This window comes from Mesitornis unicolor, unplaced genomic scaffold (genome assembly GCF_000695765.1).
Source record: "Mesitornis unicolor isolate BGI_N332 unplaced genomic scaffold, ASM69576v1 scaffold47756, whole genome shotgun sequence".
NCBI classification, from domain to species: Eukaryota; Metazoa; Chordata; class Aves; order Mesitornithiformes; family Mesitornithidae; genus Mesitornis; species Mesitornis unicolor.
Window position 1 is genome coordinate 1 of NW_010193891.1, and position 26,573 is coordinate 26,573.

A 26,573-nucleotide genomic window follows, 5' to 3' on the forward strand; every position below is an offset into this window, starting at 1 on the left:
GTTATGCACTGGGCCTAAACCACGACAACTAGAAATGTACAGGTTGCATTCAAATCAGCAAAATCACTGTCGCTTGCATGAAAAGCACTGTTGGTTTTGGTTTTGTTTTTTTTTGTTGTTTTCCGTCTTCTTTTTATGCTTAGTTTGAAAGATGTTCATCTTATCAAAAAACCATGTGTAGTTATGGACACCTAGAGAATTGGCTGTGTGACCTTTTCTCAGTTGTGAATCATATGGTAACAACATTGCTAAAGGTTCCAGTACTCGAGTTAGTTTATAAAATTGCGTTGCATTGAAACTCTCCGTTTTGGGATGGTTGGTGGGAAGCCTAGTTGTATGTGTGTTCTACTTAAGCTTTATATGTTTTTAGCCATTTGCAGAGGATTCATTAAATTCTAAGTGTGTCAATGAGCAGTGTGTAGATCTGTGATCTTTGTTCTGTTCTTATTTAATAAAAATAATCTATGATACTGTAGGTTTCCAATGGAGCAGTTGCTATGGCAAAGACCACATTAGAACAGCTTTTGATTAGATGTGCAACTCCTTTAAAAGATGAAGAAAAAACAGAAGAAATCCTAGCAGCACAGGAAAAGTCTTTCCATCATGTAACGCATGATCTAGTTCGAGAAGTAACCTCTCCAAACTCTACTGTGAGAAAACAGGCCATGCATTCGCTGCAGGTACTTGCACAGGTCACTGGAAAAAGTGTCACGGTGATAATGGAGCCACATAAAGAGGTAAGCAGAAATACTTACTGAAAGTCCAAGTTGTTTACCAGTTTGGATTGACAAAACGCTTTTCTGAGTATGTTTTCTCACATTAGTGAATCAATTTCTTAGTGCTTTGATAGTGTATGTTTGTCAATTGCTAGGTTTCGTTGTTTGAAAATACATTGTGACTGGTGTGCTATGGAGATCCATACAAGCTGTGTTTGACTACTTAGTATTTATAGTGCCTTCAGGTTGATTTACTTCCTGAAATCAAACATAGGCTAGGTCAGGTAGATACTGCATTTGGAACCTCAATTTTGTGTTACTCTAAATATGAGACATAGTACTGTGCCTTTCCCTATCCAGAAAGAGACTATAAAGATCAAAGCTGGTTGAAATCACGTTTTGCTAGATACTCCTTAAAGCTAATAGCGTTCATTCTCTTGCAAGACAAGCAAAGGTACATAAACCCTAAGGGTCACTACAAGGTATGAAATTATAGAAGTTGTTGCTGTAATTTGGGAACATACAGAGAAGCTCCCTAGTTGAAGGAGCTTCAGCTTATTTTGCTGAAGGTGTTAATGGAGAAGAGTGAGAAGTTCATGTAATAGATAAAAAGTACATGAATGTTTTTGGTTTTATGTTTTAGGAGCTTAAAATAATCTTGTTTCTTGCCTTGAACATTTCAAATGCTTGAGTCTGAATTTCTTTGCTGTTTATAACATAATGTGAAATTATTAAATATCATAGATATGTTCACAGAGGATATGTAGTAATTACAGATACTGAGTTATTTTGCTAATTAACCGTGAATTAAATTTGTTCAGAGAAATACTTCTTGCTTAGTGATTTCTACACAGGTACGTCTGGAGCCACGATAGCAAAGGGAGCCGTGACTGATGATGTCTTTTAGTGGTTAGGTCTGTGGGGTCATTTGAATAGACTGCTCATTTGGTAATATACATTACATTGTGTAGGTTCTCCAAGACATGGTGCCTCCTAAAAAGCATTTACTTAGGCATCAACCTGCAAATGCCCAGATTGGCCTGATGGAGGGAAATACTTTTTGCACAACCCTGCAACCCCGCTTGTTTACAATGGATCTAAATGTTGTGGAACACAAGGTTTTCTACACAGAGGTACTTTATTTTTATGTTCTTGTATTTGAATGTAGGTAGTTGAGTAGTGATGGTGTTGGAACTTTCATTGTTAAAAATATGCATTTTACCTGTACGTTTTAAACTTTCACCAAAATCTAACAATTTACCTTTTGAGAAATGTGAACTGAGGTCTGCATTTACTTCCAACATAATAGCTCTGAGCTAAGCAGAATATTCTAATGTGTGTGAAATATATTAAATGAAATTTGGTGTTGCGCTCCTAGTCTGTACTGTTAACTTTCATATTTAGGCCTTACTTTATGCACAGTATTTCTATTAAACCGTTGTACCACCAAGGCATAGATTACTGCTTGTTAAGGTTTTTGAGTCCCTAACAGTTTGAGTAAAATCAGGTATGAAACTAGTGTGTAGACTAAACTTAGAGAAGCTGTCTAGTCCCTTGGTTTCCTTGCAGCCTTGTCCAAACTTAAGTTCAGAAGGTCTTTGATACTAACAGTAATTGCAATTAGCAAGGCAGGTGTGGGGTATAGTTGTCAATGCAAAGAATAGTCTTTTTTTGCTTAAGAGAAAAACAAAGCTCTGTAGATTCAAAAACAGTTTGTGAAGGTGAGAGTGATAGACTCAAAAGGTAACTGATAATATACCATTTCAAATGTGATTCACAATTCTGTACTTAAATGATTGTGCTTTTGTTTTTTTTCCTAGTTACTGAATTTGTGCGAGGCTGAAGATGCTGCCTTAATGAAACTGCCTTGTTACAAAAGTCTTCCATCTCTTGTACCTCTTCGGATTGCAGCCTTAAGTAAGTACAACTTCCTAACCAGAATTTGATGTAGGTAAGTGTCCTTGTGAAGCAACGGGCAGTCTTCTTCCCAAGATCAGCAGAAAACTTGAGCGCTTGAAGACTGATGATGGCTGTCTAGAGGTCACAGTGTAATGGAGAATAATGGGAAAGTGTCACTGCTTTCATAATGACTAGGATATAGTTTCTGAAATGAACCCAAAATATTTTGAGACTTTTAATATAATTTCCATTCTTTTACTGTTTTATGATGCCTGTTGCTTTTGGCAAAGGATGCTATGCTTTAGCTGTCTGTAATTTAAGATGAAATAAAAGAAACTTGAAGAGGAGAAATGTAGAATTAGGTTTTTTTCCCCTCTCTTTTGAAATTAAGTTAACAAAGAGAACAAATTTACTTTGATATTTGCAGATGCTCTAGCTGCCTGCAATTACTTGCCTCAGTCAAGAGAGAAAATCATTGCTGCACTTTTCAAGGCACTTAATTCAACAAATAATGAACTGCAGGAGGCAGGAGAAGCGTGCATGAGAAAGGTTAGTGTATTAAAACAATGTTGCTGTTGAGGCCATTGTTCTCTCTGCTTTACTTCCTTGTTACAAAGTTTCTTAGGAAAGTTCCCTACAAGAAATAATGGCCGCTCTGTTAAGTTTTTATTAGTGACACCAATATAATGAAGTTTGTCAAATGTGGTTTTTTTGGACGTTTGAACTTAGCCGTAAAAATTTTATTCTGGGTGAAGCACTATAAGCTCTGTGGACAGGGACCATGCTAAGTCTTTCAGTCTTTCTCTCTGGTCTTTTGGTCTTTCTGTTTGTCTGGTCTTTGTAAATGTATCTTCTTTTCTAAATAAACAGTGTCAGTCTTTCCCAGCAGTTTTGCAAAGGTGCATACCTGGCTTTATTGTAAAAGCTTTTCTCCTGTTTCTTCTCTGTTCCCAAAAGAAGTGGTAGAGACCCCATAGTTGGCTTTAGAAAAGTAAGCAGTACAGCAGAGTTGGACTTTGGATCACAGTATGGCAGTTACCTCAAGAAACAGGAGTGTGTACTGTTTAAGCTCAGAATGAGTATCCTTACATGGTGCTACACTCCACTGTCTGTTCCGTGGATGCTAGGTTATAGTGTAAAAACGCTGGAGGTATGTGGAAAAGGTTTTTAACTCATCATGATTTGTTGCTCTGTAGATTTGCCCAATTCTGATTCAGCAAGATTTTAATACCATTCTTCTACATACAGCAAATTAAAATAAAAATACTTATAGTTTCTTTATAATGATTGTCTGGCATGTAACAGGAAATATAACTGCAGTAATACTGGTGGTTTACGTTCGTTTGGGCCATTGACTGGTTAGAGGTCAGATGTTGTCTTTTCATGTCTCTCTAGTCATGAAAGGGAATGTACTTACTATTTATGGCTTGCTGACAATACACTTGGGTTGAGAGATAAGAAGGAGCAAATAAGGGTTGTTCTGACCTATGCATTTGGTGTAAGATTTTTGTGAGCACTTTTTCCTGTGATAAATCCATGCCCACAGGATGTTAGGTTATGACAGGAAGTATTCTCTCTGGTTGCTTGCAGCCAGGTTCTCTTGACCTTTTATGTTACTCTGAATGCATGTGGATTGTAACACAGAAATTTGCTCTGCTGCCTTCAGCCATATTCACAGGCAGTTCCTAATAACAGTGTCTATGTAGTTTGTCCATGGCTGTATATTTAATTTATAGCTATGGCAGTTTTTAAGTCCATCTGTAATTAAAAACTCCCACTTGATTATTTTATGGAATATCCTACTGTGCATCAGAAATACTTCAGTGCTCCCCAAATCCATCTTGTCACTGTATTTATTTCCAGTAATGAATATTGTTTAAGCTATTGCATTCTGAAAGTACAAAATAAAAGAAAATAAATCAAGTCAGCAGACTTTATCTTAAGAAAAATGCTTGCACAAAAGTCCTTCCTCTCTCCATCTGTGTCTTAATCCTGTTTTCTCTTGCAGTTCTTGGAAGGAGCAACCATAGAAGTTGATCAAATTCATACACACATGAGACCATTGCTTATGATGTTGGGAGACTATCGAAGTCTGACACTGAATGTTGTGAATCGTCTGACATCCGTCACTAGACTTTTTCCAAACTCTTTTAATGACAAATTCTGTGATCAGATGATGGTAAGCTCATTCAGGTTTTCTTCAGCTCTTCCAGAAGAAATTTTCTTTAACATTTTGTGTTGTTAAAAAGTCAAAGAACAATTTAGTAGCGACTCAGCATATATATTGGAAGTAAAAGATTTGTTTCACAATTAATAGGAAGAAATAAATATCTTGAGTTGATTTCTAAAGAACTACTAAACCAGAAAGTTAAAAGACATTCTTTTCTAGTGAAGACATACCCGGGTATTCTGAGGACTGCTTGGACAAATTCATCTTTAAGCAAGGTGCCAGCAGTATAATACACTAAGAAAACCCTTGAAAATATGTTTTACTTAGTAGTGGGTTAAGTCTGTTTTGTCGTTTTCTTGATTTGTAAAGTTGTGGAAGGTATAAGGACAAGGGGCAACGGACACAAACTGGAATGCAGGAAGGTCCCTTCCAAGCCTTACCATTATGTGATTATGTATGGCCGTTCTTATTTGCAGTTTTTAAATGGTGTATGTGAATTCTTTATCTTTTTGCCATGGATAATTAAATATTTTAATGCGTGCATATTAAACAAATAATGAAACAAGTGTAAGCCTATCAGACTTCAGATTTTTGTGCCTTTTAATGTATGTACTGTTATAACCCCTGCTTTCTTGAATACGCAGAGGACTTTTAGCAGCAGTATGCTATTCAATCTGGGGGAATGAAAATAACTAATAATTATTCCCTTTGTTTGTTTTCTTCAATCACTTCTGTCTCTACTTCTTTTCTTGTAGTATATGTGGTCACCTGCTAAAATGGAACAGTGTAATTAGAACAATAATACCAATTATCCTCTCTTTATAGCAACACCTGCGTAAGTGGATGGAAGTTGTAGTTATTACACACAAAGGTGGACAGCGGAGTGATGGAAATGTAAGTTAATGAATGCTTTTATGTGGGAAGAAAAGGCATAAATAGTATTAATGTTTCGGAATTGCAGAACTCATTCAGTTGTAAATGTTGCTGTAACTGCACACTGTTTTGTTACAAGCTAATGAATTTACATGCATGTTGAATATTTGTTACAAATCTTAGTAAGAGGAACTTCTTATCTGCTGACAATGGTTATTTTAAAGCTTATTCTGTACAGGTTGGTGTGAGAACAGCTCATTCGTTTGTTTTGTTGTTGCTTTTTTTTCTTGGGATTTGCTGCTTAGAATCTGTTCTTCATTGGAATGGCTGATGAGCTCAGCAGCATAATCCTTCTTTTTTCACCAATATGTTTGATGTTCATAACATAGTAATTTGAAAATTATACATATTAACATTATAATCTCAGTTAATTTTAAATACTATTTATGAAAACCAAGTTTAGTATTTACTAATTGAAATCACATTAAAATCTCTCTTCCACCCAAACTAAGGGCCTCATTGTTGGCTATGGGAAGCTGATCAATGTTAAATGATAAGTGCAATGACAGCACTGTATGCTGTTGGCAATATGGCACTGAAGGGAATTCCTGCTTCACTGGTGATTCATGTAGATTACCAGAAGTTCCTTTATTCTGTCAAGCTTTGGGTAACTTCTACAATGTGTTGAGATTTGTTATTGCAACAAGGAAAGGATAGGGGGGAACTTTATTAATTTCTTTGTTTTTCAAATTAGAATGAAATTAGATTGGGTTTTTATTTCCCTCAAAACATGGAAATGGCTTAATGGCTTTTCATTACTCTTTCCTGTCATTGCAAAGAAAGTTTTTAAATCTGAATGTAGTCATTGCTTTGTATTTGACCTTGATGTTCTCTAATGGAGTAGAATTTTTTCCTTAAAAATGGTGCATTTTTCAGTTAAGCACATTTTTTTCAAGTCGATGGTTCTTAGAGCTTCATATTCTTCTTTTGGGATTCACTTTTCTTCAGATGTTGTGGTTGCAGATATTTAGCAGATGTTTTTATAGCAATAGTATTTCAAACCACAATGTGGAACCTCTAGAACAGTTTCTAGTTGTCCCTAAATCACATCTAATTGTGAATTCTGCTTTCAATGTCTACTGTTGATGTTTTCTATGTAGTTGTGTGTTTAGTCTCCCAAACATGTATTTTTTTTTTTTTAGTGTTGGTTTAAAACCTATGTATGTTGAGGGGGAAATGCACCCCAGACACTTGAGAAGGAATCTACTGTCCCATCTTGAGGGAGGAGAAAAGTCCATGGAAACACTTTCAGATAGAATCGTGTGGCTGCAAAGCTGATTGAAATACTACTTTTTTACCCCGGTTGTTGCCCTAAAGTTTCCTTAAAATAAAAACTCTAGGAAACTGAAGAGGTGCACAGACATTGTGGTCTTTATACAATTGCTATGGCAGTCTGTGTTCCTGTGTCCATATGTACAGTATGCCGGTGCTGTAATTGTATCTTCTAAATGTGGAAAACCTGGGATGGTGAAACTGGTGGTCACAGTTACTGTAGCTGGCCTTTCACTTACTCTGATGTCTTCTTGACCATAGTGAGATTCCAAAATCTGAGTTTTACTTAAAGGCAGTGTTGGGGATTGTTATCGAAGTAGGTTGCATCATTCAGACTGAGTGAACGAGCGGTTAGCTTTAGGAGATGGTAAACACACAGCGGAGGGTGGAATTGGTCAGGAAAGCCATATGTTTGCTGGCTGAAGTGGTACAGAGTGCTGTTATGATAACTCGTCTGACTTAAAGAGTTTTTGCCTTTTTTGAGCAGCGTGTTATGAAGGTGCCATGTGGTGGGGATGCTGGTGGTGTCGTGCTTTCTCCAGCATAGTGCAGGTAGTGTCTAGTCAGCAAGGCTTCTTAATGAAACAGGCCAAAAGTCTACAGAATGAGTTTTCATACGTAAATGGCAATTCTAGAGAAACTGAAAATTTCAGTTAAAAATCCTGCATAATAATTAACAACTATTGTAAAGATCCACGTTGATGCCAGAATAACAAAGTTCTTTATTCACCTAAGTAATTTTATGACAGTCGTAATGTGTTTCTGAACTGTGACTTGTCTATTTAGATAAATGAAATTATAACATATTATGTAGTGATTAAGATCTAATTAGTTGGCCCAGTGAGCAAGATCTTTGATTTAAATCCCTTCTTCCTCTCTTTCCCGCCTCCTCAAGGAAAGCTGTGGGTTTTTAGGTCATGTCTAGTGACTGAAAAACAAGTTTTGAATAGATGGTTGCCTCTGAGTGTCCCTCTCATGAACAGTGGCACCACAGTGGAAATTTGACGTTACAGACTTTTAGAAGGACTTTATAGCTTGGTAGTTCAAGTATTGAACGTGGTTTCGGAATTGATGCTGGACAAATTTGTCTTTGAAGATGCTAAACTATTCTTTCCCCTGATTTTATAATCTCCAGTATCTTTTTATTTGGTACAACTATTTGAGAAGCTGTTTCTAAACAATTACAAGTAGAAAAAAGGATGCTTTTCATCCTAATTCTTAGGAGAGCAATTCAGAGCATGGGAGATACTCATTGTCTCCATTCTTTTCAGTTTGAGATGAGAAAATAAGCGTACTGAAGTCGATTTCTGACTGCAACCTGAATAATAATATATACTGGTTTGCTTATTTGGTATTTTTGTGGGCTTTTTCTTTTCATGCTGTGACTTCTGTTTTGGTTCAGCCTGCCACGGAAGGGGTAGAGGTGAGAAACTCAGTGGAGGCACTAGGAAGTTATTTGTTGCTGTGTTTTTTTTGTTTGGTTTTATTTATTTTATTTCTTTTAAACTGTGATTTGTTAGTTTTATTGTTGTGTTTGGGCAGAGTGCATTGTGCCTTTGAGTGCAGTGCTGTGAATTGTCTTCTGTTTGTCTGTGGCAGAGTTGTTTTGATACCATTGCTGTTAAGGATGTTAAGCATGTTTGTACTAGGAAGAGCAGGATTTTTAGTTTCTGTTAAGGCATAAGTGCTTTCGAAAGATGTTATATTTGTTCTCAGTTCTGCACTTCAAACCATGAGAGTTGTCTTGTGGGGGTCTGTCTAGGCAGATCATGTTAAAGGAGTGGGGCCTAATACTTTGAGTATTCTCAATTCAGTTGAGGAAATGCAATGCACTTGATAATATTATTTGTATACTGTATCCTAGAAGTTGGTTTTAGAGGGATGATGAGCGTGGATGTTTTGTTTTATCTTTTTTCTTTTCCCTTTTCTCACTTTAGAAATTCCACACTCTGGTTAACTGAAATATAGTCCCCATTTAAATTACACAGTGAAAGCAAAACACAGAATTACTTTGAATTTCAGAAGAATTTAGTATCTAGTAGGAAAACAGATACTGATTGAAGTAATCAGCTGCTTCCAAGATACACTGAACAGTGCTGTGAGAAAGCTGTCTGTCATTTCCTTCATGTCTGGTCTGGAGTTGCGGGATGTATGAGAAATTGTTTAGAAAGGAAGGTCTGGCTTTTTGATGCACGAGGTACTTGGTGTAGAGCAGTGAGCACTCTGTAGCTGCCCTGTCACCATCTTTACACAGTGTTTAGTTCTTACCTGTAAAATGCCACTATACTGACAAAGAAAATAAAGTTAAATCATGATATTACAAGGGAGGAAGGGCAAACTTCCACGAGAATAATTTTCTCCATACATCATGGTAAGTAGATGCTGTATATATGTTAACCCTTTGCATTTGGTTACCGGCTACGTTAGGATGTGTGATACTGTTTTTATATATTTAACTGGTAATATTACTTTAATTGTGCTTTTTACCTGTAGGAAATGAAGATTTGTTCAGCAATTATAAATCTATTCCATCTGATCCCAGCTGCCCCTCAGACCTTGGTTAAACCTCTGCTAGAAGTTGTTATGAAAACAGAACGAGCAATGTTAATTGAGGTAAAAGTGGAAGTTAACATTGCTGATATTGCTGCTTTATAGTATTTTTAAATATTAGTATATAATAAATATAATGTTTTAAACATGGTGTGGGAACATGTGATGTGATAAATAAATATGCTCTTTAAGCCTTTTAGGAGGTGTTAACATTTGTCTTAGATTCTTAAAAATGAAGTTTCGAAATTATCAATAAATTCCCATCGTAGAAGTTCTGAACATCTTGTATCTGCATAAATGCCAAGTCAAATGTGTTTCAAGTGCTAGTAAATTAGTAGAAAATACTCTGTACTCTGCACTTTCAATTAAAGCTCTATGAATCTTTCAGGCTGGCAGTCCATTCAGGGAACCACTCATAAAATTTTTGACACGTCATCCATCCCAGACTGTGGAGCTGTTCATGATGGAAGCCACTTTAAATGATCCACAGTGGAGCAGAATGTTTATGGTAAGCTGTGTGGGGAGGGGAGCAGGAAAAAGTCCTCATCTTCACAAATCTGATAAAGTTTTTCATCTTTTCCATCTTTCCCCCCTCCCCCATGTGACCTTGTAGTCCTTAATCAGGGTCTTGCTCTGACTGTAGGGTGCCTGCTCTCCATTCTGTATCTGTTTGTCCTGAGGTGTTGATTTTATACCTTTTCAGATCATGCAGGTTTATTACTGAAGTTGTAGATGTTATTTTTATATATGTGAAATACAACCTCTGCAACTTCAGTGAGGGATATAAAAGCTACAGGATGATATAGCCTTTTGGTATTTTTGCTTTTAAAGGTTGTTATTAAAATTATTTCTTCCCTTTCTTCAGAGTTTCTTAAAACATAAAGATGCCAAGCCTCTACGAGATGTACTGGCAGCTAATCCTAACCGATTTATCACTCTGCTGTTACCTGTTGGTACCCAAGCAGCTGTTAGACCTGGTTCTCCAAGCACTACCACAATGCGTCTCGATCTTCAGTTTCAGGCTATCAAGGTATTAATTTATTCTTGTTTGTCTCTGCACTAGCTACTTAAAACCTCTTTAGCTACAGGCCTGTTAAAATACAGGTTTTGAAGTGTGCATATATATTATAGCTTGCAGAATAAACACTTGTAAAAATGTAGTGTTTGTAGTCAGAGCCGCTCTAGGAAGGGAAATGAGACTCAAACGAACTATGCTTTAATCAAGTAAGATACAGGAGCACTCATGGCAGCAGAAACTTAAACAAAAACTCCTTTAAACACTGTACAGACTAGGTCTTATTTGATGTTTTTGGCATATTTTAGAACCCTTAATTGACCTTAAAGAAATGCTTTTATATTGTTTTTACTGACAAATCTGTTGCATGTTGACTGTGCATTTATCTTGTCTTGCTTTTGACAGATCATAAGTATTATTGTTAAGAATGATGAATGTTGGTTAGCAAATCAACATTCCTTGGTGAATCAGCTGAAACGTGTATGGGTGAGTGAAGCTTTTCAAGAGAGACATCGGAAGGAGAATATGGCTGCAACAAATTGGAAAGAACCTAAGCTATTAGCATATTGCTTACTGAATTACTGCAAGTACGTAAAAAGATTTAATTCCTATAGCTTGCCTACGCTTCTATTTTTTTTAAAATTTTTGAAAACATTGTTGAAGGTATACAGCTGTAATAAAAAGCTTGTAGTTACTGAAGTGAAATTTTAGTATATTTCATAGTAATGCCATTAGCTCTAAAACCGTGCCTCTGGTACTGCCTGCTCTTGACTCTCTGTTCATTTAAAACCAAGATTAGTTTCTACACTGTCATCAGGATAGAAGTTTGGTTGGGTATTCACAGAACCTTTTTATTTTGTGTTTTTACAGAAGGAATTATGGTGATATAGAGTTGCTCTTCCAGTTGCTTCGGGCTTTTACGGGTCGATTTCTCTGCAATATGACTTTCTTAAAGGAATACATGGAAGAAGAGATCCCCAAAAACTACAGTATTCTCCAAAAACGGGCTTTGTTCTTCCGGTTTGTAGACTTCAATGACCCAAACTTTGGAGATGAGCTCAAAGCCAAGGTAACTAATGCAATTATATCAAAGAAGCCTGGTATTTAGGTTTAATTTTCTTCTTGGGAACTAGGGCAACAAAACTCGCTTACTTAAATGTCAACGAGTTTGATAATTGGCAGAGCCATTTAAGTGAAAATATCATACCTGAAGAAGAGCGATAATAAACAGAGACAGCAATTCATCTTGCTCTCAATGCTGACTACTTTAGCTTACACTTTCTGAAAATCTTTGCCCTTGGAGGAAAAAAAAGAGGGCAAAAAAGTCTGTGTGTATCTGTTTCTTCAGGTTTTATTTATAGCTTCCTTCTATAATGCAGTGAGTGTGTCTACCATGCAGGTTTGCATGTGAAATTACTTGAATGTTGACTGCTGTTAGAAGAATCAGATAGATGAATATAACTTTTTTTTGTTTATATTCTGTAGGTGCTGCAACATATCCTGAATCCTGCTTTTTTGTACAGTTTTGAAAAAGGAGAAGGTGAACAGCTTTTGGGACCCCCAAACCCAGAAGGAGATAATCCAGAAAGCATCACTAGCGTTTTCATAACAAAGGTAACAATTGTCACTTACATTAAAGTGAAAATGAAAGCAAAAAGTTGTTCCTCTTATTTGGCTTTTGAATCCTGATTTAAATTAGTTGTGCTATCTGTAAATGTTACGATCAGTTACATCAGATCGCATCATAACATCGAACTGTTGTGAGATTCATCAGTAGGGTTGGACTACAGTTTTCAATATCCCTTTGACTTGAATGGCTGTCTTTGGGATTACAGCCGTACAAGGCCCATTTCTAGTCTTCTTCCATAAGCAAAGCTTACCATGACTGAACATTGGTATCTTTGTAATTCACTTTAGTTTCATCAAACCAGTGGGCAGTAATGAAATGGATGTTGTTGAAGATGAGAGTTGGGGTTTTTATTTTTTTTTTTTTTTTTGTAGATTAACATTTTGGAAGTTCCTACATGTGCTCATTATTTAAAAGCTCTTACTTCAGGAGGTTGTTTAGTGGGTATTAAACTGAATTTAACAATGTGGTTATAGTCATTAGTCTTCTTAAAAACCACTCAAAAATCAAAAAAATTAGGACTTTGTTTTTACGCATAATAAAGTTAGGTTGTTCTGTTTCATTTTATGTTTTCTCACCTGCCTCCTCTCCTCTTTGGTCTAGGTACTTGATCCGGAAAAACAAGCTGATATGCTGGATTCCCTCAGGATATATCTTTTGCAGTTTGCCACACTTCTGGTTGAGCATGCTCCACATCACATTCATGACAATAACAAAAACAGGAACAGCAAACTACGACGTCTAATGACATTTGCTTGGCCTTGCCTATTGTCCAAGGCATGTGTGGACCCAGCATGCAAATACAGTGGACATTTGCTTTTGGCACACATCATTGCAAAATTTGCCATACATAAGAAGATAGTTCTGCAGGTATGGATTATGGGCGTGTATTCATACACTTAAGGGCTATTGATAAGGTCTGTAGCGTGCTCTCTTTTATTTAAAAATGCAGAGTAGAGTGTGCACAGTAATTTTGGATACTTAGTATAAAAGTAAGAGTTAAATTCATATGCAACACACAAATACAGAAGCAGCAAACCACATATTAATACAAATTCATTTGGGGATAGGAGACTACAGAAAGAAGTTTAAAGATAAGTGAAAACAGAGAGGATAAATGGGACAATAAGGAATCCTTTTGGTTGAATTAACAAAATTGGTAATGTTTCTTCATGTAAGAGACAGACGTTTCAGTTGAGACAGAATGTGGGGACCAAAGGAAAACTTAAAATTGGACAGTGGAGAGGGAGGAAGAAAAAGGGAATGTAAAGGAGACAGAAGTACACACAGTATGCTTCCGATGATGAATTATCATCACATATTCACCAAATTGTGGGCCTTTAGGAAAAAGTTGTGTTGTTCAGAAAATGCATGCTGTAGTTTCTTTATAAGTGCTTTATTTTTGTAAGTAGGTATAATATTAATGTTGATCAGAACCTTTTCTGTTTAGGTTTTTCACAGTCTCCTAAAAGCTCATGCGATGGAGGCCCGAGCTATTGTCAGGCAAGCCATGGCTATTCTGACCCCAGCTGTGCCTGCTCGAATGGAGGATGGACATCAGATGCTGACTCACTGGACTCGAAAAATCATTGTGGAAGAGGGTCATACAGTTCCCCAACTAGTACATATTTTGCATTTGATAGTACAGCATTTCAAGGTATGTGTACCGGTCATTTTGGTAATCACTGTATCTCAGATATCAAGGAGGCAAACTGCAGTTTGATTAGAAAATAGTGTATTCTAATTTATATGGTTTAGCTTCAAAAGGCATCAGCTGTCTGCAAAGATACTTATTTAAAACTGTGTAAACAACTATTAAAATTAAATAGCAAACCACTTATTAAGCCTTATCATGATTAAAGTTAGAACTCAAAATGTTAGGCGAAAGTCTGCACGATTAATTCATTGCACGTGCATTAGCAGTGCTCTTTAACAGAGCTGTGATGAATCTTTAAGAGTTGTTTAAAAAAAGTGCAGAACCATATTCTTTTTCATCCTCCAGTAATCCTCGTTTGTTTGACTAGATATTCAGTGATGTTAACTTTTATCTTCAGCTAATTAATGTATGTTGAAAAACACTAAACAAATGGGGGAATGCTGCAGAATGTCAATATGGGGGCATTTTTGAAAATGCATATTAAAATATGAGTCAAAGTGACAGCTAACTAATATGCGTTTAAGTTACTTTTCAGGAGTCAATGCCTCAGTGCTTTTTGAAAAAATATCTGGATGTGTTCAAGTGTGAGTTTTAGCTCTCTAAAAGGATCAACAAGAAGTTTGAATGATTTGTCCTTGAGAAAAATTGTGTATCTTATAAAGAGCATCTTCATTTGGGTACAGGAAATCAGTAGTCACTGAGTAGCCAAAATTCTATTTTCAAAGCGCCAGTTACTTTTCTGGATTTCAAAATGTGAACATGGTACAGATTTAGCAAACTTTAGGATTAAAGACTATTTTACCATTTTGCTTTATTTCAACTCTGTGGTTTTAATGTGGCATTTTATTGGTTAATGGCTAACATGACTGTGAAACCATCTTTTCAGGTTTATTATCCAGTGAGACATCACTTGGTTCAGCATATGGTTAGTGCCATGCAGAGACTGGGCTTCACTCCCAGTGTTACCATAGAGCAAAGAAAATTAGCTGTGGATCTTGCTGAAGTAGTTATTAAATGGGAGTTGCAAAGAATTAAAGACCAGCAGGTAGGAAGACTAAACTGGTAAAGATTGAGCTGCTATGCAGTTGAATGCTGTTTTAACATGCACATTTCTGATATTTCAGCCAGATTCAGATATGGATTCAAGTGCAAGTGGAGAAGGAGCAAGTTCTGCCTCATCCGCTGTTAAAAGAGGATTGTCTGTTGATTCTGGCCAAGAAGTAAAACGATTCAGGACAGCAACAGGAGCAATAAGTGCTGTAAGAAAAATTCAGGTTTTGTTTAGAGACTCTGAAATTATAAGCTACACTGACAAAGCAATGTAGTGTACTTGTTTTTTCCACGTAACTTGAAACTCCCTGAATTGAAGTTTGTACTTTTAGAATATTTTAAATGTGTTCTGCTTGTTGTTATCCTTCTTCAATGTTGCTTATGGCTTTTGTGTTTTGCATACATGCAGGTATTTGGACGTAGCCAGTCCTTGCCAGGAGCTGATGCACTTCTTTCCAAGCCAATTGACAAGCAGCATACAGATACAGTCGTGAATTTCTTGATTAGAATTGCTTGCCAGGTAATGTGTTTATTCTGATATGCAAATAACAATACAGCATTAATAGCCAAGACCATAAATCCTTATTTTCATAAGAGTCCTTTTATGCGTGAATTAGTCTAGTGTTTGCTTGCTTTCTTTTGCTGAAAGGTTAGAAACCTTCATGTGAAATTGTACAAAAAGTAAAATGTGTTTATTTTAAGGAGGAAAGAAATTGAATTTGATAATTGGTTTCTGCTTGTTTTTCATTTCACAAATGATGGGTATTATACATGACAAGTACGCTTTAGCTTCTTATTGTTGGCATTGTAAGTTTATAGCTTGGTGCAGGGAGTGTGCACTTTGAAATTAAATTAAACGTGAACAGTTGCAATCCAGATTCTGAAATTAAGAGAGTCTCTATTCTACTGTGCTATTGATCACTTCTAGCATTTTGTTTGTTCTTTGCTTTCTCTTTTCAAGCAAGTACTATATCAGGAGTGACATGATTGAAATAAACGTGACTCGTAGAATTTGACTGGAGCCAGGCAAAGACTTCAGAGAGTTCCCTTAAGTGTTTTTTTTTCTTAATTCATTTATGGTGCTGCAAAGTATCCATATTCTGTTGCCTAGACTTAATGGCAAGAATATTTTATCCAAAATCTGAAGAATGTTTAGAAAGTCTAATAGGGAAATTACATGTCTAAGGATAACAGCTGTAAGTGTATTTTCAAGATCGATTACATGGAATTACTTCTTTTCATGCAGCATGTAGAACTAAAGCTTTTCACCAAATTCTGTTAAGAATTGACTTTTCTAGGGTGGGGAAAATTAGCTGAGTGTAGCTCAAAGCTGACAAATTTTATGACTTCTGCTTCTCCAGCAGGCTCAACTGGTAAATAACATGTGATTTTTATATACCACAGTCCATTGTGCAGAATAGTCGTGCTTTTGAAGTATAAAGATAAACTGAGTAGAGAGCTATGTATGTTTATGGATACATTGCAAACAGAAAAGATTAACCATGTTGAGCACGTTCAGAGTTGTAGTAATAATGTATGGGATTACACTTTTTTAAAATATACCTTTGATGTGTGATTTGGGATAATTAGCTAGCAGATTAGACACCACTTCTGATGTTTAATATTAGTTGTAAGCTTTTCATGCAGTTAAATACTCTGTGACTGTACTGATAAAACTGCTTAAGCTCATCCATTTCAGAAATAAGAAATCATATGCTTGCTTGGAATGAATAATAAATTAATGAGTTGGTTACAAAAGGGTGTCATTTGTTAACTCTGAGTAATTGCTAGGTAAATGACAACTCAAACACTGCTGGGTCTCCTGGGGAATTGCTGTCTCGCCGATGTGTCAACCTTCTGAAAACAGCTTTACGACCAGACATGTGGCCAAAATCAGAACTGAAGTTGCAGTGGTTTGATAAGCTGCTAATGACTGTGGTAGGTAACATTCTAGTCCTGTAGGTCTTTAGGTTTCACTAGCACAGATGTTGATTGAATACTAGTGATACCTGGATACTAACTTTTACAGTCTTAATCTTTTATTATTTGTAGTGAAATATATACATATGGTGAATTGCATCAATGGTTATAATTTGTATAGCTGCAGTACTTAAAAATATTAAAATAGAATTAGGAGCAGGTGGAGTACCTTACTGTGTGCGTCTGATTTTGAAATAGGTTGTGGATTGCTTGTGTGGGTGGTGTACTTGTTGGTGGTTGCATTTTTTTTTTTTAATTGTTTAGTGGAAAGTTTTACAAATTGAGATGAATTTTGTTGGTTCTTGGCTTTCTGACTATGCTGTGGTACTATGAAGTTCACCGAAAGGGAGGTAAAACAAAATCTTCTCTTGACTGCGTTTCTAACCAGCAAGGTTGCAGGCAAATTTCAAAACTGAGGATTACAAAAAACACGAAAAGGAACATACCTATAAATGCTTAAGTAACATCTCTATAGTTAAAGATTTTATAGTGCCTTGTATTTTAGTTTTATATTGCATGACTTATCCAAAAGATTGATGTGAAACATTGTTAATATAGAAACCTCAACCTTATTACAGATTTTCAAGAGATTTTGTCTGGACTTGCTAACCTGTGTAATACTTGTGTGATTTCCCCCACTCACTGCCTTTTTGTATTTGTACTTTCTAGGAACAACCCAATCAGGCCAACTTTGCCAACATTTGCACTGGCTTAGAGGTCTTAAGTTTCCTGTTAACTGTACTGCAGCCCCCTGCTGTCCTCAGCAGCTTCAAACCCCTGCAGCGAGGTGTAGCAGCTTGTATGACTTGTGGGAACACCAAGGTTTTGAGAGCTGTCCACAGTTTGCTTTCTCGCTTGATGGGTATTTTCCAAAGTACGTGGTGTTTTCTCCTTCATTTTATCCTTTATTGCTGCATAACTTAAACGATTAAGGGCAGGGTGAAAACACTTTTTGAAATGTGCTAATGTTCTGTTTTATGATTCCTCCATTTAATGGTCCATTTTAGCTTGCACTTTCAACCTCTGTTTAAAAAAAGAAAAGCTGAAATAATCATGTGGAATACATCATTATCCGTTGACAGAAAAACTTAATAACCTGTGGCTGTCATAACTTTCGTTCAAGAAATTCATGCTATAAATTTAATGCATTTTTGCAATTATAATTTTTCAGCTTCGGAAGTCCAATTTTTTAGTTGTTAAGCTTTCTGTTTTGCTGAAACAAGGAAGGGAGACAGTGTAAAAAGAAAGACAATAGGTAATATGCGGTGTCTTAATATAAACTAATTTAGATAATCTTTTATTTAAAAAAATTAGCAATCTAAGACTTCTCATAAAATGAGTTATTTAGAAGTAGTGGCACACTATTATAGAAGAAACATTGGTTGTATAATAAAGAGGTTTATATAAATGAGAGATCTGTTTGTACTACCTTGGTTTATTAGCAAGATATGATGGTATAGATGACTGTATGTTCCTTACCTATTCTGTCGCTAATGTTACCAAAAGTAAACACAACTCTCTCAACTCTGCAGGTACCTCAAGTGTAGCATCAAAGTATGAAGAGCTGGAGTGCCTCTATGCTGCAGTTGGAAAGGTTATTTATGAAGGACTTACTAATTACGAAAAAGCCACTAATGCTAACCCTTCTCAGCTTTTTGGTAGGTTTCCCACATCTCTAGTAGACGTATGTAGAGTGCCCCTTAATGAGTATGATCTTTGTTACAAGCTCTTATTTTCCATAAGGAAACTGAAATCTGACGTCATGCAGAGGAAGCTGTGGGAGGCATTTGGAGCTGACTTGAGAGACGAGCTTGGGATGTCTCCTCTGTGGAGAAAGGGACTGAGGGGTTCATTGCGTTCTGTCTTCTCCTAGTAGCTGACATGGGAGCAGTTACTGGAAGTGGGGAGCTGCAATTGTGCTAGATGGAAACCTGTGTTCAAAGTGCATAGGAAAAAGATGCAGCATTCAGATTAACCAAAATATAAAGTAAAAATTAACTGGAAACTCGTTACATGGAAAAAACAAAATCCTGCTGGTACTACTCTGAGATACCATAGACTATTTCAAGGAATCTGTGTAAACATTCTTACATGTTATTGCCTTGTACTGTCTTTTTCAGTTGTTTTTAAAGCCTCATTTTTCAGCTGATTTAATTAGTGTAGGAAGATTTATTTATTAATAGATCTTGAATTCTCACTAGGTAAGAAATTACAGAAATACTGTTCTTTTTCTAGAGTGAGCAAATCTGAATTTTTAACATACACTGTTCTGAAGAGCTGAAATGTTCTTCTTGTCTTCATACTTAAAATCTAACTGGTAGAGATATGGCTCAGCTACATAATACAACAACAAATATATGGGAATAATACAGTTTGGCCCAGTACTGATTGTGTTGGTAATACAGACCTAAAATTGCACAGTTTCGGAAAACTTGCTGATTTAAATGGCAAATGTCCTTCACTATTCTACTCTGTGATCTCTGTAGGTAGCTGTAATTTTGCTTTGGGAATTGCCTATTTGTCAGATGTCAGGATGTGCTTTACGACAAACTAACCAAGAAAGATGTTTCTTACACTGTCTCTAAAGGTCTCTTAAAAGCAGCACTACAATCTAACCGTCAGGTGGTGCAAATCTTACTAATTTGGTGTTTAAGAGGCTGAATTTTGTGTACCAGGTTTCGTGCACATCTGAGCAGGAAAAGAAATAAAAACTTTTGAAGCAGCCATTCAATGAACAAAGCAAACTTCTATAAATATCGTGCTAGGCTTTTCTTGAATTGTAAAGGTGTGGTAAGGAGAGGGATAGCTGTAGGCTTTTTGGAAGGTATAGCTTGACAGGTTGTATATACTTATTTTTTAAAGAGTTAAAGCACAGATATTGCTAAAATTGATTGGTTTGCATGTAGACATATAAGCTTGTATTAGGATAGGCGTTGTTAATAACAATGTGTAATGTGAAGGGACTCTGATCTTGTAGGCATCATAAGCATTCATAAACTGTGCCGAAGTTACCAGATTCAACAGTGTTAACTTTTTCAATCTGCGGTAACTGATTTATGAAACTTTACACCATCTTGCTTTTTCTAATCTAGAAACTTTATAATTTTTTAAAAAATTATTTGTAATTACTAAACCCAGGCCTATTCATGTAAAGGCTTTGCTACTTTTTGCTACTAAAACAAATGTGCAATACTAGGAGGACTTTCATTTTGCCTGGAGTGGGGACTTGTATCTGCTCTCAGTCCCTCTCTTATTTTCCCCTTCTCCCCCTTGCCTTGCATCCCATGGTTATGTACAGAACTTTCAAATGTTTTGATTAATGCAAAAATAGCTTTTTTGTCTTAGACTAAAGTTAAGACTGAATTTTTTTCTTCAGATCTATCCAGATTTGTCGTGTTAGTAACTTGGGTAGACCCGTGCATTTTTTATGGCAGGACAAACACAGCGTTTTCCTGTGCTCTCTGCTCTTCCATAGAATGAGAACATCCACACTGAAAACTTAACTTATTCAGATCATGCTCAATAAAAGTTTGACATCCTAAGTATTGTTTTTATCTATAGGTACATTAATGATTCTGAAGTCTGCGTGCAGTAACAATCCCAGCTACATTGACAGATTGATTTCAGTATTTATGCGGTCTCTGCAGAAGATGGTCAGGGAACACTTAAACCCACAGGCTACAGCAGGAACAGCAGAAGCAAATACAGGTATTGCAGGATACAACCTAAGGATGTTAATGATTAGACATGTTGTACAGTATCGACATGTGTTAATCCTAAAGGAATTCAAATGATTTTGTGGAGTTTTGTGTGCATTATTACATGTTGAAAAATACTCCAATTAGTGAGAAATGTCGCTGAAGTATTGAAAGATCAAATTGCACTTTGAGTTCGTTACCTGCTTAGCATAAGAATTTCAGTATTAACACAAACATTTCAGTGAATGGTTCGTGAATATTTGTTGAGCTACAGCATATATAGAAATACCGAAGCTCTTTGAGAGTTTATAAGGTTGAAGGGAGAGATTGTTTCGTGCTTTCGCTTTTACTCCTTCCTATTTGATAATACTGGAACAGCTGTTTGTGGAATCAACTTGTTGGAGCTGATGCTTTTGTTTTTATCTTAAAATAGCATCTATTTCAGTCTGTACAATTCTGTCTATCATCAGAGGAATTCAGTCATGAGTCATATAAAAGATCTGATGTTATTGTAGAAAACAATTCAGTGCTAGTAAAGAGCACAGTAATTTATTAATGAGTATGCTACTGAAGAAAATACTTGGAAAGAATTGCTGCTGTTAGATTCCTAGCTCATATTTTAATTAAGTAAATGAGAACCTTGCAAATTTTATTAACACTGAGAAACAATTGGAAAATTATTGAACTTGACAGATAAGCAAGTCAGGAAATGAACTAAACAGAATAGATGTGCTGCATCACATAATATTTCTTTCACAAGTTTAATTGCAGTTTTTCAGTGCTGGAGTTCTGTAATACCTTTTACTGGAGGCTTACTGAAATGAAACTACAGAGGCTTGCCTTTAGGACTTTGATTGGTTGGTTTGGGTGGTTTTTTGGAAGGAGTCTGTCTCATGTCCTAATGGCTTAGGATTGGGAAGTAATAATTCTGAAAGCATTATTTCTAGGGATATATTTCCAGGTAACAAATACTGTTGTTGCTTTTTTGAAAAATTACAATAGCTTATCTTCAGAATTTTGTAGCTAGGCATTTTATAGGCCTATACACAATCCCGATCCTTTTTTTTGCATCCATAGCAGGTACAAGTGAACTGGTAATGCTAAGCCTGGATCTTGTGAAAACTCGGCTGGCTGTGATGAGCATGGAAATGAGGAAAAATTTTATACAAGCTATTCTAACATCTCTCATTGAAAAATCTACTGATGCCAAAATTCTTCGTGCAGTGGTGAAAATAGTAGAAGAGTGGGTGAAAAACAATTCCCCAATGGCAGCTAATCAGGTAAATTGAGAAGATAAAATCATTATTACTCTCGAATACTAAATAACTGTGAGCCAGTGCTGCAATTCATCACTTTTTGACAGTGAGGTTTCACAGAATCACAGAACGTTAGGGGTTGGAAGGGACCTTGAAGGATCACCTAGTCCAACCCCCCTGCCAGAGCAGGATCACCTAGAATAGGTTTGTAAGGATCTCTTATATACGTTTAGATGCCCTCAATGAGGTTTGGAGTATTTTGCATTCCCTGTGAAGACAGCTGGGGTTAAAGATGCTTAGCATTTTATAGGCTTGTATTAGGTGTTTGATCTCAAGTGCTGTTTTGCTAAGAACTTCTTTTAAAGTAAAAGTTTTAAAATATATTCCACATTAACTTGGATAGAGAGGTTCTTCAGGAGGAGGATGACTAATGCTGGTTTAAGTCGTGTTATTCCTGTAACATTTTTATGGCCTCTTGAATTTGCCGTATTTTCTGCTGGAGTTGAGTACTTGACAATCTAGTGCTGTATGAAAGGATCTACGCCTTTTAAAATATACATTAGATTTTTGTAGTCATCAAAAAACTTAAACCTGTTTTCAGTCACAATTTTAAAATTCTCTAGCATATATTTAGAAGGATAAATGCTTGAGTTATTTATTTTTCTTTTTAAGAACTATGACCTTCTACCAAGCTATTTTTCAGTACTTTAGAAGTGAAAGAATGATATAAGGATGGCTGAGGGGTACTTTTAATGTGCCAGGTCTCTGCATGCTTTAAGATGAATTGACAAAATTAATCATGTCTTCTTTTAACACAGACACCTACTCTCCGGGAGAAGTCTATTTTACTAGTGAAAATGATGACTTACGTTGAAAAGCGTTTTCCAGAAGACCTTGAATTAAATGCCCAGTTCTTAGACCTTGTTAACTATGTCTATAGGTAATTATAGCAATTAATCATTTATTGCAGCTTATTGGTTCATAATTTGTACCATATATGACCTTTATAACTTGTCATCAGTCTTTTTAGGTCTGAATAAAACGAATTTAATTTTTTTTTAATTTTTTATTTCTAAAATGCAAAATCAATTCATTTCACTGAGACCAAAGTATGTACTTATGGAAGACAATTTGAAAATAGAAGTTCCTTAGAAAGGATTTTCTTTTTGGCTTGGCTAAAATATTTCTACCACCCCAATCTCTTCCTTTCCCAAGATACCAGGGCATCCTTGTAGCTTGTGTTCTAAGCACTGTGATGATGGCTGAAATCTGTCTGCCTTTTCCCATCTATAGAGTATAATTTTCTTTTGTTTTTTTGTTTTCTTTTTTTTTTTTAATTTGAAATATATTGTTAATTATATTTTCAGGAGGGTTACTTTGCCAGCTAAACTGTTGGGTTTTGTAACGTGATGAAATAATTACGATAGTTTCCTTATAAAAAAATGCCAAGTATTTAATTTTGTGCTGATGATTAATATTATTTTGAGTTACTGTTTTCTGCTATTCTGTTTTCTGGTTAACTGTGCAAAGCTCTGGTGTGAACATTGAATCATAGAATCATTTGGTTGGAAAAAGACCTTTAAGGTCATAGAGTCCAACAACAGTGGTCAGAAGTTTTAATCAATCATTATTATTTGCATTTCAAACAAGATACAGATGTGGCTGAAATTGTTTCACAATTATGATAAGATTTTATCCTGAAAGAATTTTTATGATAGTTCTAGGGCAGTCTTCTAACAAGTAGCAGTATTTTTATTGCTGTTTCTCTCAAAATGCTGCACCTGGGTGCGTGCCACACCATGTGGGCATCTACAGAACATCATCTCTTTTGATTTTCAGTATTTTAATTACAAACCTGGAAGGTTTGTCTTTCTAATGTTTCTGTCATTTTAACCTCATTCATTTTAGGGATGAGAATCTTTCTGGCAGTGAACTCACTGCTAAACTTGAACCAGCATTTCTTTCGGGTTTGCGTTGTGCGCAGCCACTCATACGAGCCAAATTTTTTGAGGTCTTTGACAATTCTATGAAACGTCGTGTTTATGAGCGCCTGCTTTATGTGACGTGTTCTCAAAACTGGGAAGCAATGGGAAATCACTTCTGGATAAAACAGTGCATTGAGGTAGGTAAATAATTTGTTTCAGAAATACAATTATAATTAGAGAAATATGTTTTATTCCTAATTTTTCTTGGCTGAGTGTAAAAGCAGTATGCATTGTATTTCTTGTATTATGTATTACCTGTATCAAAGCTAAAGATACCAAGTCTGCTGCCTCGGTGGTGCTTAAAAATAGTGTCTAAACTACGAGATACTGATGCTTGGAAAGTGGCTTTAATATCAACCTCTACTGTCTATTTTCTCTGCAAAAGCTTAATGACCAGGTTAATATTACTGAAGCAAATCTATCTCCTAGAAATGATGGTGATGATAAAAAATACAAGAATTGTTATAGTAGATGATTTCAAGAAAACCATTAAAGCTAGAGTGTCTGCTCTGCTGTTGGGGTTGCACTGGAATGAAATCACATTTTTGGTTGGTTTATTTAAAACAAGGTGGTATCAAACGTTTTTTAATACAGAAAACGAAACAAACCAAAACAACCCACTAAAAACCCACCATGAATTTAAAGTGACTGTAAGGATAACTTTGTATTCTTAAAAGTATTAAAACTCCTTCCAGAGAGAGAAGAAAAAGCATTGTGGGGTTTTCTTTCACATCCTTTTTGAGAGGACTTTTAATTGTAATGGGCAGAGTCCGTATACATTAGTTGATTGAGGGCACTTAATACACATGTTAAAAAGTACAAAATACAGAATTTAGGCTCAGAAGATTCCTTTTTCTTCAATATTTTCTGGAAGAGGCTTTTGAAGCCTCTCCTAAAATCTTGAAAGTATAATCATGAACTTCAAAATGGTGACAAAATGCAATCAGATTAAGATGAAAATGTGTTACTGTGTTTACTGACTAAGGATGACAGATAGGCCTTAAACATATCATTTCAACTTCTATCTTCTTGATAAATTTTAAACCATGGTTATGTTTTCCTTGAAATACTACAGTAAATGTATATTTAAGAACTCTCCTTGCTTTTTAATGTCTTAGCTCCTGTTGGCGGTGTGTGAGAGAAACACTACAATTGGGACAAGCTGCCAGGGTGCTATGCTGCCCTCTATCACCAATGTTATCAACCTTGCAGACAGCCATGACAGAGCGGCATTTGCTATGGTAACCCATGTGAAACAAGAGCCTCGCGAAAGGGAAAACAGTGAATCCAAAGAAGAGGTAACTTAGAGAAAATATTGTAGAGAGAGAATTTTTTTTTTTATGGAACATGGCTCTTCCTAGTTTCTTATCAAATAGGTTTGGTGAATATGTCTTGAAGGTGTTCTGCACAGATTGTTCAGTATATCTTGTGTCTAATATATTGTCCTTTAAACATGCATGGGTTTCTCAGAACTTGCGTTCATTCATTTAGCTTTTTTTTTTTTTCTTTACTGTAGCACTATAGCAATTCTGTATCTGTGCCTGAAGAACTAGCAGAGATTAAAAGTGAGACTTGAAATAAGTTGATTGGAAGGGTATTGTGTATTTGTTTGGAAAATAACAAAACTAATTAGAAAATATCTGTGTGCTTTGAATTGTTTACTTTTATATAGGATGTTGAAATAGACATTGAGTTGGCTCCGGGAGATCAGACCAGCACACCTAAAACTAAGGAACTTTCTGAGAAGGACATTGGCAATCAGCTGCACATGTTGACCAACCGCCATGACAAATTTCTTGACTCTCTTCGAGAAGTGAAGGTTGGTACAGGTCCTTGATTTCCTGACAAATCATTTCAATACTGAAAGCTTCAAACTGACCTGATATGCTTTTTTTTTTTTTTTTTAATCCTCTATCTCAGGCTTCTGATTTTTCAGCTGATTTTTTTTTTTCTGTAGACATATCTTATAGTCAGATTAACTTCTTATTTGCATAGGGTAAAAAATTTTTAAACTTTCAGTTAATCGCAAGCTGTTGCTTTATTCCTATTCTACAAAGTTAAATCTTCTCCTCTTCCAAGTGTAACTGTAGCAAATACAGTTTAAAAACTGTTCATTTAAGGAAGTAGTGATGGCAAAGACAGGATCAAAAAAGTATATTGGCATCTTATGTTTAAATAGTTTCTAAGAAGATAATTTTAGCTGAAAACTATGTTGAAATAATTCTTACAGTAATAACAGCTCTATCCAATTAACTTCCTATTACCAAAGTAATTAACTTCTTTCCTTTTTCCTTTTCCTTTTTTTAATAACTGTTACAGTAATGAATTAGAGCCTCAATCAACATGAAAATAGGATTAAATTCTTGTTACCGTTGTCTGTATTGCTAAAGGAAACATATTTTTGATATGTTGGTTGGAAAAGGCATTTGCATCACTGCTTAAACAGCTGTAGAACTGTGAACTATTGTTTCATGGTATTAATTATATTTTTCCCATTTATATACATCTTTCTTTTTGTTTCTAGACTGGAGCGTTGCTGAGTGCCTTTGTTCAGCTATGTCACATTTCTACACCATTAGCAGAGAAGACTTGGATACAGCTTTTTTCACGACTTTGGAAAATCTTGTCTGACAGACAGCAGCATGTGAGTATCTCCTTCTCACTTAGAAATCCCTCTTTGTAAATGACTGGTGTTTCAGGAAAATGTATTTCTGTGATAAATGACTTGTTCATTGTGATGGAACAAGTCATCCTGAGTGCCATCA

The 26,573-nt window shown here is 35.8% G+C and overlaps 1 protein-coding gene across 1 annotated transcript; it reads left to right on the forward strand.

Annotated features, from left to right (window-relative positions):
* Positions 1 to 476: 476 nt before the first annotated feature.
* On the forward strand, positions 477 to 26,452 carry LOC104543094 (transformation/transcription domain-associated protein; the record flags this gene model as incomplete). Its single annotated transcript, XM_010187611.1, has 29 exons — positions 477 to 737; positions 1,688 to 1,849; positions 2,537 to 2,633; positions 3,043 to 3,164; positions 4,624 to 4,794; positions 5,611 to 5,679; positions 8,213 to 8,260; positions 8,393 to 8,413; positions 9,484 to 9,603; positions 9,929 to 10,048; positions 10,406 to 10,570; positions 10,961 to 11,142; positions 11,426 to 11,624; positions 12,041 to 12,169; positions 12,786 to 13,052; positions 13,633 to 13,839; positions 14,726 to 14,884; positions 14,964 to 15,098; positions 15,299 to 15,409; positions 16,681 to 16,827; positions 17,539 to 17,752; positions 18,402 to 18,527; positions 20,431 to 20,577; positions 21,648 to 21,847; positions 22,642 to 22,763; positions 23,732 to 23,945; positions 24,927 to 25,106; positions 25,481 to 25,627; positions 26,333 to 26,452. Coding segments are annotated over 29 exons (4,362 nt in total), but the record flags the coding sequence as incomplete, so codon positions are not given.
* Positions 26,453 to 26,573: the final 121 nt, after the last annotated feature.